Source organism: Perognathus longimembris, chromosome 3 (genome assembly GCF_023159225.1).
Source record: "Perognathus longimembris pacificus isolate PPM17 chromosome 3, ASM2315922v1, whole genome shotgun sequence".
In the NCBI taxonomy this organism is placed as follows: Eukaryota; Metazoa; Chordata; class Mammalia; order Rodentia; family Heteromyidae; genus Perognathus; species Perognathus longimembris.
In genome coordinates, this window is record NC_063163.1 from 45503020 (window position 1) to 45518317 (window position 15298).

Sequence of the window (15298 nt, forward strand, 5' to 3'; positions counted from 1 at the left end):
TGAAGTACACATGTTAACTTATTGGACATATTCTATGGAGCTCTGCTGGGCATTTCACCATATATTATCTTGGTTTTACACATTGTCTTATGTTCCCTGGCCCCATACTAGGGTCCCAACTCAGGAGGGCCTTGTACTCTTTCTTGCTCAGATTCCTTACCTATGGGTGGCACTTTAGCTGCACCTCCACTTCCAGCTTTTTGTTAATGACATAAGAGTGTGTGAATATGTCTGCCTAGGCTGGCTTCAAACCCTCCTCAGATCCAGCCCCTAAGTAGCTATGATTATAGAAATGAACCACTGCCTGTTGCTTGGCTTCTTGCTGTTTTCTTGCTTGCTTGCTTCCTTCCATGCTTGCTTCCAAGCTTGGTGGAGGAGCTAGCAAATGGAGTAATTCAGAATTTTCCAAATTTAAGTAAAAACTCTAACTTTGATAGAGCCTTTATTCTTGAGGCACACGTAATATTGTATCCTAAGGTGAAAAACCTGTCCAAGCTCAAAGGACTAACTCCATGACAAGAAGTACAACAATAGTAAGACTTAAATGGTAGTCTTACAAGATTGAGTGCCTGTTTGATGGCACGCATGTGCTCCAAGATTACAACAGCAATTTTATACCTGGTGCCTAGAGATCTCTTCTGCCAATTGGTCTTAGAAATAATGGGTTCACATTCTTTCTCTGATTTCTCCTAAGTTGCATTACTTTCTACTGGGTAATTTGAATACATGTACCTTGCGAGATTGGTTAAAATTTAGAAAGGAGCTTTTGGCTGACTTTACTCACCTTTGTTCTTTTGTGGTGGGAATTCTTGTGTGTTTTCTGGCACCTACAGTTTCTACCCATTTTCTCATTTTATTCTTCCCTTTGCTAATCAGCTGGTCTCCCTTCTAATTGGGTCTGTTTATCTACAGGCTTTCCAATGCATCAGAAAAATTGCTACGCAAGCAATCTACTGCTAATTTTCCACTCAAAATCAAATGCCTTGTCCTAAAAATGTACCACCACACAGTTAATTTCGAATGCTAATACCAGGTACAGATTAAAGAACATATCAGTGGTATTATAGCAGTGCAATTCTTGTTTTTCATGCTAAGCTTTCAAAATGCAATGAGAACAAACCCACCACTCCATAAACACAATGAAAACACTGGCAAGATCGTCAAATCCAACTTTTCCCAACTCTTGAAATTAGCCAAAGGCTTCCAACATTCTGAAGAGTGTTTATTCAAGGAAAGCTGCTGAGTCTCATTAGGAACAGCAGGGTTTGTGGCATTGTAACTTGAACTATTCTGGTCTCCCTCTGCACCATTCGATAGTAGCCTTGAAACTTCACAGTTTTGCAGAGTTAGTACATGTGAAAACCAGCAGCCTTGCAAGTGCTGGACAGGACAGACTGGTTTGATGCTCTTAAAAAAAAAAATCCCTTTCCCACAGCTTTGTCCCTAATTGACCTGTCTTCCAACTCCCTGGAAAATCCCGTATACAAGGCACTGTTGTTATTTGACCTGACTTGGAGCCAAAAGGTTACTTTTTGAGAAAAGTGCTCTCCCCAGGGCATTTGTCAAAAACAATGACAATTGTTTAACATGTAGCTTCTGAGGGGCAATACCACTTTAGCAGATCATAATATGCCCAGAAACTTAAAGGAAGACACTGTGGAACAAGATGTCCATAGGGGACTTTGGAAAACTGACAGGTTCCCAAGGAGTTGGAAGGCTACATGTATATGGGGGGATGTGGTCATGCTCAGGAAAGACCTGAGAACACCTCAGTCTCTCCCTGCTGACTGATGCTGAGACTCTGGGGAAGCAGTACATAGAAGCCAAGGCAGAAATTTTAAGTATATAAGTGTGGAAGACATGGTTTAACTCCTGAGCTAAGGCTGAGAGACTTATTAGTTCAATGCATTAGTTAGCCAACAATTCAGAGAATACAGACTTTACAGAATTAGTTGAGGAAAGTCACTAAACAAGCAAATATCAACAATTATAGTGACATTAGAAAGGGAAAAAATCAGACTGGGTGCCAGTGGCTCACACATAATCCTAGCTAATTAGGAGGTTGAGGTCTAAGGATTGCCATTCAAAGCCAGCCCCTGCAGAAAAGTCCCAGAAAGACTCTTCTCTCTAATTAACTGCTGAAGAACAGGAAGTGGTGCTGTAGCTCGAAGTGGTAGAGCACTAGGCTTGAGCAAAACAGCTCAGGGACAGCATCCAAGCCCTGAGTTCAAGCCCCACGACCAACCGAAAAAAAAAAAGTGAAAACAACAAAAAACCCCAAATCAAATGTGGTAGCTACTTGAGAAGTGGCCATAGGAGTAATGTGATTTGAGGCTAGCATGAGCAAAAAGTGTTTGAGACCCCTCATTTCAACCAATAAAAAGCTGAGCATGGTGGCATGTGTCTGCCATACCTGTTGTGCAGGAAATATAAATAGCAGAATCACAGTCCATGCTGGCCTAGGCGTAAATATAAGACCAAATTTTAAAAATAACCAAAGCATAGGAGGGAGTATACTGCCAAAACAAACAAAAATCCTGGGTTTCCGGTGAGTTAGAGGAGGGGAATCTCATTTCCAGTATTACCACAGAAATATCCTTTATAGCTTCATGTGTTGAATGTTTTCTCCCCAGATAGTGCAGAGAGGCCAAAACTTTGGGGTGGGGAACTTTGCAGGATGATGTACCCTACTTGGATAGGGCTTTGTTTTTCCCTAGGCTCTACCTCTGTCAAAAATATGACAGTGAAATAAAATAGAGAATGCCAATATGGATAGTGGAATTGTCAAAGAACATGTAGATTCTGAAATTTAAAGTATATCAGAAATGAATTCCCTAGTGCACCCAACAGCAGATATGACCTGGTAGAGCTGGTAGAGGAAAGATTCAGAAAATCTGAAGACAAATCAGTTGAGATTATCTAGCCTAAGGGGGAAAAAAATAGAACAAAGAAAACTGAGTATATGCTTAGGTTTGTAGGACATCATCAAGCCTACCAGCATATGCATAGTACAACTCTCACAGGAGATGGGGAATATTTGAAGAATTAATGGTCAAACACTTAACAAAATAGGATTATTAAAAAATCTATACAGGGGCTGGGGATATAGCCTAGTGGCAAGAGTGCCTGCCTCGGATACACGAGGCCCTAGGTTCAATTCCCCAGCACCACATATACAGAAAACGGCCAGAAGCGGCGCTGTGGCTCAAGTGGCAGAGTGCTAGCCTTGAGCGGGAAGAAGCCAGGGACAGTGCTCAGGCCCTGAGTCCAAGGCCCAGGACTGGCCAAAAAAAAAAAAAAAAATCTATACAGCTAAGAAGTAAACTAAATTGTAAACAGGACAAAATGAAAGAGATCAATTTCTACATGCATCAGAATGTCAAAAGACAAAGAATCTCAAAACTATCAACAGAAAAATGAGTTATCAAGCAAAAGAGAATTCAGGCTGGGGTGGTATGATGCAGATAATGAAAGAAAATAATGCACAACAGAGAGAGGGCTCAGTGTCTGTCAAGATTATTACTGAAAAACAAGGAAGTGACCAAGATATTCTCAGATAAAGAAAAAACAGAAAATGTATTGCTAGAAGACCTTCTCTAATATATCAATAATTATATTAAATATGGATAAGCACTCTGATTAAAAGGCTACAATTGACACATTTTAAGGGAATATTGAGTAACTGTCTGCCAATGAAACAGATAACTCAGAAGAAATGGAAAAATTCCTAAATAAACTACAAAATTTAAAGTAAAAAAGAAGATAAACTACAAAAACTGACTCAAAAGGAAAAACCTGAATGCAACTATAGCCAGTAAAGAGATTATATTATCAGATTCCTTTCACATAGGGCTGGGAAGGGCCTTTAAACAGCTTTACTGTAGAATTCTATTGAATATTAAAAATCTCCAATCCTTTACAAACTTTTCCACCAATGAAAAAGAAGAAATCCTTCCCAACTCATTCTGTGTGGATAGTCTTTCCCTGAAACCCAAACCAGACAAAGACATTTCAAGTAAAGGAAAGTCATCTAATATTCCCTATGAACATGGATATAAAAATCTTAAACAACAACTAAATCCAAGAATATATAAACAGGATTATTTGCCATGACCGTGATTTATCCTAAGAATGAAAATTGGTTTAAACATTTTAATACACTATATTAATAGAATAAAAGCCAAAATCCATTTAATCATCTCATTAGCCATAAAAAGCATTTTACACAATTAATAGTTTTTCACAGTTAAAAGAAAAACCACTCAACAATTTAGCAAGACACTTTCTCAATCTCATAAAAGGCATCTATGAGAAACTGACAGATATCATGCCAATGTATTTCATATGAAATGTTTTACATGGTGAAAATAGTTTAGGTAGACTAAGATAAAGTATATTGCTAAAATTTATTTTACCATGTTTAATGTGGCTTGTAGAAATATTTACATATGAAGTTCATGTTTGTGGGATGCATTTTATTTCTTTTGGTCAATCCACCTTGTTGCCCTGTAGTGACTGAGTGATGAAGAGATGAAGGCAAATCAGGGTGATACTTTCCGTCTGGAGTTGTAGAAAAGGGAGATAAAGAGATGTATTGGATGCAGGCTTTCTGTGAGGGCAGCAGCTTTGTTTTGTTCACAGCAAAAGTTTTAGTTCCTGGAACTAGCAGAATGAAATTGGTAGTATAAAAAGGTTCAGCAAGAGGTAGTGGTGTTTATGGCTGAGTGGTTGTTTAGCCATCTGTGTTGACTATGTAACCAGTCCTTCTGTGAGTACATAGCACCTAGGCAGTGTAGGGAGGGCAGGCGTGACATTTGGTAGTCTGCCTAATCATGAGATGGCTGCACAAGATACAGGGAGGACCAAATTGAACCAGATCCTGGTTGTTGCCAGGGATTTTGATCTTAAAAGTCAAAATCTTTACTCAGTAACATTTTTTACATATGGGGAAATATTTATATTTAAAGTTTGTGCTGTATGCAAAATGATTTGGCTTTTAAATATCAGCATCTAACTCAAAAAAAATTAAATAAGCATATCAAAACCTTCCACCTATTCCACAGACTTTCTCTTCACTCTGTTTCCTTTCCTGTGGAGAAAATTTAGCTAATATAATCCCATTTGTCTATTTTTATTTTTTGTTGTAAAAAAAAATCATCTTTAGCCAGATCAAACCCCTGAATTTTCTTCTAATAGTTTCATAGTTGCAAGTTTTTCATTTAAAGCTTTATTTTTAGTTGATTTTAGTATATGATGAAAGATAGCAGTTTAGTTTCACTCTGAATATTCTTGAGCATATTCAGTTTTCCCAACACTGTTTATTGAAGAGATTATCCCCTTCCTGACAAATGGTTTTGACACTCTTTCAAATCATTTGGCTGCGTGATATACTTCTATATATGCTAAAACAGAGCATCTCATGGGAATAGAGTAGGAGTATAGTTACCAGAGGCTGGAAAGGGTAGTAAAGGGGAAGCTGGTTAATGGGTTACAAATTATAACTTGATAGCCCGAAGTTCTAGTGTCTCCACGTGGAGTTACTATAGTTAATAATTAACTGTATTTTTCAGAAGAGAAGCGAAGTGTTTGAGATGCTAGGTATGCAGTCATACCTTGTACACCGTATATCAAAACATACTGTATCTCATAACTATATATTTCCTTACCTTCTTAGCCATCCAAGGAGGCAACATAAGCAATTCTAGGCATAGGAAGCTTTGCCAAACCTCCTTGTTTACATTCTTCTATTGTAAGGTCTCATATCTTATAAAACTTTCTTTTTCTCAACAGTTGTACACTTACACTCTGCATTTGTGAATGCAGAATGAATTTGTGAACATGTAAAATCTTTCTCTGAGGAGTTTCCATGAACTCCATATGAACAATGCAGGATCTTTTTTTACTAGTCAATACTTGATGAATGAATAACTAAAATAGATAAGACAAAGTAAACTTAAAATATATTCCATAGTAAAGAGGAAAAACAACCTGGTTTCAGCATCTCCCTTGAAATTATTTGTTGAAACATTCAGCCCAACAGCTGGTTGTTCTATCTTATACAATGTAAACAAAGATTTCACTCAGGTGCAGGTGGCTCATGCCTGTAATACTAGCGAAAGCTGAGATCTGAGCATCATGGTTCAAAGCCAGCCCAGGCAGGAAAGTCCATGAGACTCTTTTCTCCAGTTAACCACCAGAAAACCAGAAGTAGCACTGCAGCTCAAGTGGTAGAGTGCTAGCTTTGAGGCAAAGAGCTAGGGGACAGTACTCAGGCCCTGAGTTCAAGCCCCATGACCACCACCACCAATAAAAGAGAAAGATTTCCCTCACTAAGTAGACATTTTAGTTCTATCTACATTTGTATATCCCAAAGCACATTTCACAGAACATTGGCATTTTTATCTGGAAATAAAGTTGCAGAAAGGAGAGTCTTAAAAAATTATATTTGATAATTTCAAAATGGCTAAATTCTGAATTTCTCAAAATTAGCAAAGTGACAGACATTAGATCTGGAGAACAGATTAGTGGTAGCCAGGGTGAGGGATAGGGCAGGCAGGATGATGAGAATCAGATTTTGCTTTGTGCATTCTGAAGCTGTTTATTTGGTTCATAAACGTTTAGGAGTATTTTATTTCCTAATTCACTCTTTATTATTAGTATTCACTCTTTTATTAGTATAAAATAACCTTTATCACTGGTAATATTCTTTGTGATGAGTATATCCTCTCAAATCTTTCCTTTGATCAATGTTTAGAAGTTCCTTCATTTTACTCTATTCTACTTGTGTCTTTATATTAAACATGTTTCTTGTGCATAGCAGACTTCCACACCCTGTGCCCTGTGTGCTGTGAACTGGAAAGAATGTCAAAGTAGTAAGCTAGGAAGCACTAGGGCTCACCTTATTTGTTCCCATCCTTCAGGGATTCCTAGTTTTATATATTTAATTGGTATTTTTGTTTGGATTATAAATGGGCAAAGAACATGGTTAACAGCACATTCAAAAGTTTAAAAAAATGTAAGTATCCCATACGTGTCTGTTTTTATAATGTTTTACTTCATGATAGCAGTGGTAATATTGATAGTTACGGTACCTGTCACTTATGGGTTTTTTTGCATGATTGTCTAAGTGCTCAACAAATTAAATAGTTTGATTCATTATGAAGCAAACATGCTATTATTATCACTATCTTATAAATGAGAATTGAGTCAGGAGACTATGACATTTGTTCAGGGTGGCAGATTAAAAGCCATCAGAATTTAGAGCCCAGTTTCTCATTACTTCTCAAAGAAGTAAATTAAAACTACTTGAAATTGCAGATTTGCAAAGAAACTGATAGTTTATTCCAGAATACACAGCCTATAAGTTAAGGTGAAAGCCTATTGAGTTAAAAATTTTAGAAAGGACAGTTGTGGGGTTAAAAAAAGGAAATAAAAATATGTGGTAAATAAAGTGAACAACAAAGAATGTCTTTTAATTTTTACAAATCAACCATTTTTTTCAGACTATTTTAAAGATGCTTCAAAGAAAATGAAAAGTGGCCTTATGTTTGTAAAATTGATTAACCCATGTTCAGGTAAGTCTCCCTCCCCTCCACAGTGTCCCTTCCCATTTCCTTTCTTCCTTGTTATGTTTTTAACATTATGGCCAATGCATGCATATGATTTGCCTGTGTCCTCTTTGTTTTAGAGTAGCCATCATGAGGTGACTGATGGCATTATGACTCTTCCCAGATTACTCATTTGACTTGAACTTTAAAAAAATCTTACAATTTTACTTCACAGAACTTCTTAGTCATTAGAAATGTTGGCATAACAAAAAAGTAGCTTGTTTGAATTCTCCCTGAAAACAGATCAACTTGTTTTTGTTTTTCTGCACTAGCTTTTCTTAAAGTAGTTTTCTTAAAGTTAGTTCATTTTATGTTAGGAAATAAAATAGACAACTAGAATAAAAGTAGAAGGTTTTTATTTGGCATGCCAATATTTTGATTAGTTTCATTTTTAGCTGTACTTTCCTCCTTTTATTCTGACCAAAAAGTGGCACATTTTTTCCCATCAGGAATGATTTTTTTTAAAAAACACAAAAAGCATAATATATTGAAGAGACTTGTTTATTGGGAAACAATTTTAACTTTATAATCGGTAAATATTAAATTTTATCTTCTAATATTTTAGAAAAATAGTATTCAGCTATGTGGTGATATTAACAATGTTATTCATCTCTGTATGGAGTTGTTTTTCCATTAATTTGTAAGATTTTAAGTAGACACTTGATACTTGGTAAGTTAGACATTCTCTAGTAACCACATAACTGAATAATAAAGATGAAGGAAAGCCTGTGGGTGGTACCTTTTTGGAAAGATTATAAATAGAAACAATGAGAGAAGAAAATTTCATGACTTCTAGTACTCTTTGCTCCAAAATTAGATTGAATGTAATTGGTTACTTATATTATTTGAAATTCTTAGTTATGCCTGAGTCTAAGTTAAGGTGAAAAATATTTCTTCAGGAAAAGTTTCAGGTAGCAGCAAAGATTCCAAAGCATTTAACAAAAATATAAGTACAAGAGAAAGCAAGCCTTCTTCCAAAGTTTCTGTTTTACCTAAATGTGCAGAGGCACAGGGACAGGTGTTTTTATTTGCTATAATAGCTATCCAAACATGAGGATGAGCTAATAAGCACTTACTATGTTTTAAGAAATTTACATGGTTGTAGTTTATCGATCTATATAAAAATCCTATGAAGTAGGTTTGATGTTTTCCCATATGCAGATGTAGAAGCAGAGACACGTAAAGGTATGTAACTTCCCCAGTGATACATACTCAGCAAGTAATGGACATAGATTTAAACTTAGGTCCTTGATTCCAGAGAGGGGGGAAAAACATGAGTAAGATATGCACAGGCTTCATTCCTTCTAACCTTTCTTTTCACTGTTTTTTAAAGAAAAACAATGGAGGAATGGGAGTATGGCTCAAATGGTAGAATACCAGCTTTGAGTGAAAAATGCCATGTGAGAATGTAAGACCCTGAGTTTAAGCCCCAATGCCAGCACAAAAAGAAAGGAGGAAGGGAAGGTAAAATCTATCCCCTTTACTGGGGCTTTACTCACTTGCTGTGCCCTTAACTTTTTTTTTTTTGGCCAGTCCTGGGGCTTGGACTCAGGGCCTGAGCACTGTCCCTGGCTTCTTCTTGCTCAAGGCTAGCACTCTGCCACTTGAGCCACAGCGCCCCTTCTGGCCATTTTCTGTATATGTGGTGCTGGGGAATTGAACCCAGGGCCTCATGTATATGAGGCAAGCACTCTTGCCACTAGGCCATATCCCCAGCCCCACCCCCCCCCCTTTTTTTTTTTTTTTTTTTGTTAGTCCTGGTGCTTGGACTCAGGGCCTGAGCACTGTCCCTGGCTTCTTCTTGCTCAAGGCTAGCACTCTGCCACTTGAGCCACAGCGCCACTTCTGGCCGTTTTCTGTATATGTGGTGCTGGGGAATCGAACCCAGGGCCTCATGTATATGGGGCAAGCCCTCTTGCCACTAGGCCATATCCCCAGCTCCCCTTAACTTTTTTTTAAAACCTAGTTTGGCCCTTAGAGTCTTTGAGCATGGTCCTTGGTTTAGTCCCTGGTATGTGTGTGGAGGATGGGGGAAACCACATGCTGATCTGGGGACAGGAACCCATATGCCAGTCAGAACATCTGGCTGAACCACTAGGGTTTGGGAGTTTAGCTCTGATTTTCCCTCTTGATCTGATGGCAGATTCAATGAGAGATTTTGTAGCAGTTAACATAAATGACTTGCACTTTTTACTTTTATGGTTTAAGTCCAGTGAGGTTTATGGAGCTGGAAAATAAGCATCTGGGTATAATAGCCATGAGCTTTCTGTGGAGTCAGTTTGTATAGAGAATATCTATATATGTTTATGTTTATATTAGGAACATTCTTCAGAACTAAAGCTAGGCTTTTGATGTGTGTTTATATGTGTGAGAAAACTTACAAATAAAAAACAGATTTGTCTTACAGGGGAAGGAGCCCTTTACTTGTTCAATATGTGTCTACAGCAGCTGTTTGAAATCAAAGTTTTCAAGGAAAAACATCATTCTTGGTTTATAAATCAGTCAGTTCAATCAGGTAAGTGACTGGTATATATATATATATATATATATATATATATATATATATATATATATATACACATGCACACTCATTAACTAAATGCATACTTTAGCTTTTCTATGCTTCTCACATGGGGTTGTGGTCAGTGGTAGAGCTTTCAGTGGCATCACAAAGCCCAGGAGAAATAAAAGACAATGGCAGCATTAAGTGAAAAACCCAAGTGAGAACTTAAGACCCTGAGAGTTCAAGCCCCAGTACCAGTACATATAAAAAAGAAAGAAATGGAAAAATTAATTTCATTTTGTGGGGCTTGGGTCTCCAATGTACCTCACTATGTATCTCAGATAGGAAACTTTAACAACTGATTTGTCTCATAACACAACAACACATCCTTAGGCAAAAGTGAGATTAACTTTGTACCATGGAGTATATAATTCATGTCTTCAAATTTTTAACCTATTTTCTTGAGCATCCTAATGCAGCTTCTAAAATATACTTGAATTTAACATTCTTTGTCATATAAATTACTGTCCCCTCTGTTAGACAGCTTTCCACTATGATAGCAAATACCTGAGACTATTTATGTAGGTTCTCAGTTTTGGAAAGTTCATTTCATGGTTCATTGGCTCTCCTGCTTTGAGGGACTGTGGTAACATGATAACATACACTGTGTCATGTTAGCAGTGTGTGGTGAAACCACTCACCTCATGGCCAGGAATGAAAGACAGAGAGGAATAGAGATTGGGATTCCACAGTCAACTATGACAGCACACCTCAATGACTCAAGAACTTATACCAAGCCTCACCTCTGAAAGGTTCTACATTTTCTCATGATACTATTCTGGAATAAACCTTTAATCTGTGGGTCTTTGGGGGCCATTCTAGCTTCAAAATATGGTTCCTCTACCCACCCATATACGTGTCCATATACGAACACCGCCACCACCACCAAAATTCTAGGTGAAAAGGGGGAAAGGGAATCGAGAGCCATGGTCTCATCCATTTTTGGAGTGAGTTGGAGTTGTGTAGTATTCTGCATTCCCTCTGCCCACTCCTGCATTATTTTCAGAAAGTATTTCCTATCATTTCTCAGTCTTACAGATATGATCAAGTGCAGAACAAGTTTTCTGCTTCTCCCTATGTTCTCTGTCTGTTGGCACCTTGTGTAATGCTAAGGTACCAAGGCTGTCTCTCTGGACGAAGGATAACTGCTTGTGAATAAGTTTTGTTTTTATATTTACCTTATTTTTGTGGTACTGGATTTTTGAACTCTGGCTTCATGCTTGCTAGGCAGGTACACTACTACTGATCCACACCACACCTCTAGCCCTTCTTTGTACTGATTAGGTTTGAGATAAGGTCTTTCTTCCTACCCAGGTTCATGCTTGGACCTTAATCCTCCTATTTTAGGTTTCAAGCCACAGTTCCATGCTGTGGCTCAAACAGTAGAGCACCAGCTGCTTAAGCAAGCTGAGCAAGCATGAGGCTCTGAGTTCCACCCACAATACTGGCAACTTAATTCTAAATAAAAAGCTATTTTAAAGAATAACCACCACAAAGGTGAACAAATGTAGTCATGGTATTCATTAATACATACTGGGAAAAATGAACTATGCAACTTGTGGGCAAAGACGACAGGAGAGAAAAACAGGGAAAGTGAAGGAAGGTAGTATTGTCCAAAAAAGAAATATACTTATTATCTGACTTATGAAATGGTGACCTCTCCATACAACACCTTAATAAAGATAAAATTATATTAAAAAAAACAGTATTACCACCACAATATTATTGTTAGACCTAAAACATATTCCTGGTTTCTACAAATAATAAATATTCCCTGTAAAATTAGCATGAAAGCTTTTGATAGGTTATTTTTATGAACTTCATCTTTTCAAAAATAATTAAAAGGCATCATAATATAAAATTACTTTTTTTCTTAGTACACATACATATAATTTAGAGTTAGGATGTCTTACTTGTATATGTAGGTTAGTCTGAGAATAGAAATAAGTACATGTATCTCCTGAAACCAAAATAAAGTTTGGATGAGGTAACTGAGTCATTTACGTTTGATTAATGGAAATACCTTCTCTGGTTCAGCTCTATGGAAAGAGACGCCTGGGATATGGTTGAGGAGGCTGGGACTCTTTTTTGTGGTTGTCCTTTCTTCCTTTCTGCCCAGAGAGAAGAGTTCTCCGTTTGCCTGGATAGACACTGCTCATTTGCCTTTTTCCTCCTGAGCAGAGGCTGAGGTGTGATAGGAGACTGAGGCAGTGAACTGAATGATGACCCCCAGGCCATAAGACAAAAAGCCAGGCACATGAAGTTACGTTGTTCTGTAGCTTTAGGTAGACTGACTTGCACAGATTTCTTCTGGCTCATATTTTCTCTTTCTCTGCTTCTCCCAACTTCCACTTTTTTGGGGGGTAGGAGGGGAAAGGCAGAGACTATAAAAATGATTTCTAAAGAAGAAATGGAAAGTTAAAACTGTACTCTTAAATGTTTTAGCTCTCTCTTTCAGACAGGAGTTTGAGTAACATCTCAGAGAGCACACTGATTTTTGAGAGAACCTAGATTTGTACCTTACCTAAAGACAGTAAGACCTAAGGTATCTGATTTGAAAGAAAATGAGAGCATTTAAATGAAGTAATTTCTTGTCACTTATTAACCTAATGGAAATGTGACAGACTGCCATTCAAGCCACAGAATGAGATTTCTTAGGTCTATATAAAGGCTTCTCAGTTTGATATTTCACATGTATTTTCAACAAATGGTTGTTATAACAAGATTAAGATGCAGTAGCCAAGTTGTTCTAAGCACAGTTTTCTTTGTTCTTTTTCATTCACAGGAGGCCTTCTTCACTTTGCTACCCCTATGGACCCTCTATTTCTGCTCCTCCACTACCTCATAAAGGCTGACAAACAAGTAAGCTGTGCAGCTTGATATGTTGACTGTGAAGTGACAAAAGAGATTTTCTTATGTTTATTTTGTTTTACTTGTGTACACTAACTGAACAAAGCGGTTTTGTTGTGATATTTCCATACATGCATATAATATACTTTGGTCAAATTTAACCCCTCTATTACTCTTTCACATCCTCCTTTGTCCCTTTTTAAACAATTTTCACAGGCTTCACTATTCTGTTTTCATACATGCATGTGAGGCACAAGAAGAGACCATCTTGCTTGACCTCCCTTCTCCATTCATGTTCAAGTTGATGTCAGTTGCCTGTAATCCCAGCTACATAGGAAGCATAAATAAAAGGAACTTGGTCCAAGTTGACCCACTCAATAAGTGAGACCCTAATTGAAAATTAACCAGAAGCAAATAGTTCTAAAGACATGACTCAGCTGGTGGGTACCTGTCTAGTTCAAATCCTGAACTAAACAACCCCCCCCCAATATAGAATATAGTTAGGAACCAAATAAAACAAACTTACTTAATCATTTAATTTATATGCAACTTTTACATCCCCCCCCCCAAACAAAAACAAACCACCAGTCTCATAAGCAGTTCAAATAATTCTTTTACTCAAAAGTTGCCAACACAGAGGCCTCCATACTATGGTCAGTGGATCCTTGAGGGCTCCTGATTTCTTTTCCTGGGATTCCCAGGCTCAAAACATTATTGTCTTAAATACTGCTAAGATGCTGCTGGTATCTTCACTGCTGATGTGACACTAATGATTCAAAAACTATGGAAGATTAAACTGCCACCTCCTTAGCTGGAGTCAGAGCAGTGGCACCAACTGTCCTCGCTACCACTGTATTCTCTAGCACCATATACTTGAAGTTTTAAAGGTAGCAATTTTGCCAAGCACCAGTGGCTCACACTTGTAATCCTAACTATTCAGGAGGCTGAGGTTTGTGGAGCATAGTTCGGAGACAGCCCAGGCAGGAAAGTCCATGAGACTCTTACCCAATTAACTACTGAAAAGCTTAAATGGAGCTGTGGCTCATGTGGTAGAGTGTAAGCTTTGAGCAGAAAAAGCTAAAGCACAGTGTCCAGGCCCTGAGTTCAAGCCCTAGTATTGGTACAAAAAGACCAAAAAAGATACCAGTTTTGCAGATTGCTTACTATATTTTCATTGTGTGTGTAATTGTAAAGAAAATACGAATTATTTTATATTGTGACTGTGTGCTAGTCCATTATGTGCAAGTATTTCCTTGGGTTACTTAAATATTTAAAATACTGGCTAATCACAGAAGATCATAGATTTAAGATAGGAATCTACAGACAGTAAGCAAGACTTTAGGGAATCTGCAATTGGAAGGAAAATGAGAACGTTTCTTACCACTTGTTAACCTGATAGTGTGGCAGGCTGTCACACATGCTACTGAATGAACAATATTTCACCCTTAAAATCACAGAAAGCTGCTCTTGCAGAAAACTGATCAGATTTTCTGCCTCCTAAAGGTTTGGTCATGGATATCCATAATTAGAGTAAAACCTGGGCAAAATCATACCTATTAGATGCCTGGCATCTCCGCATCCAGGAGGCTGATATCTTCACTTAGTCAAACTTCATTTACTTGGCAATTTTTTTTTTTTTTTGGCCAGTCCTGGGCCTTGGACTCAGGGCCTGAGCACTGTCCCTGGCTTCTTCCCGCTCAAGGCTAGCACTCTGCCACTTGAGCCACAGCGCCGCTTCTGGCCGTTTTCTGTATATGTGGTGCTGGGGAATCGAACCTAGGGCCTCGTGTATCCGAGGCAGGCACTCTTGCCACTAGGCTATATCCCCAACCCCTGGCAATTTTTTTTTTTAAGAAAAGCTAATCCTAACTGAGAAGAATAGTCTGTGACCTACACATCTCATCCTTGGACAGCCAGGCCTTACAGTCCTACTACCTAGCAGAAGCTGGTTAGAATGTCTAAATCTTCTCAGACCTGTGCTGATCAGGGCTTCTCCTCTGTGAACATCGTGGGCTTTTCTTCAGATTGAAAAGTTGGATCACTCTAGGCAATCTCAAGATCTTGTGGCTTCCTAGGTTTAACAGGGATTTTGTCCCCTAATTTACTTGGGACCTACTGCTTAGAACCCCAGCCTCTTGAGAGTGAATCTAGTTCTAAGCTCATCCCATTTTAATGATTCCTTGGGTGAACCAGGAGGTCTCTGACCTAAGTTTAAAGGACTAACCACAAGGTGATGTGTCTTTTTTTCTCCTTATGTATAGCTAATTGGTAAGAGCAC

At 38.0% G+C, this 15298-nt stretch overlaps 1 protein-coding gene across 3 annotated transcripts in view; it reads left to right on the forward strand.

The window, feature by feature from the left end:
* The window catches only part of Rnaseh2b (ribonuclease H2 subunit B), a 50548-nt gene that overhangs the window by 7444 nt on the left and 27806 nt on the right, over nucleotides 1-15298 (forward strand). For 2 of the 3 annotated variants that reach the window (XM_048341430.1, XM_048341428.1), the window contains exons 2-4: nucleotides 7503-7574; nucleotides 10015-10122; nucleotides 12956-13032. In XM_048341430.1, coding sequence (XP_048197387.1) covers nucleotides 7503-7574; nucleotides 10015-10122; nucleotides 12956-13032 — 257 coding nt within the window. Of the gene's footprint in view, nucleotides 1-7502; nucleotides 7575-10001; nucleotides 10123-12955; nucleotides 13033-15298 lie in introns of those variants that run through there. The other variant, XM_048341429.1, reaches the window with a different exon arrangement.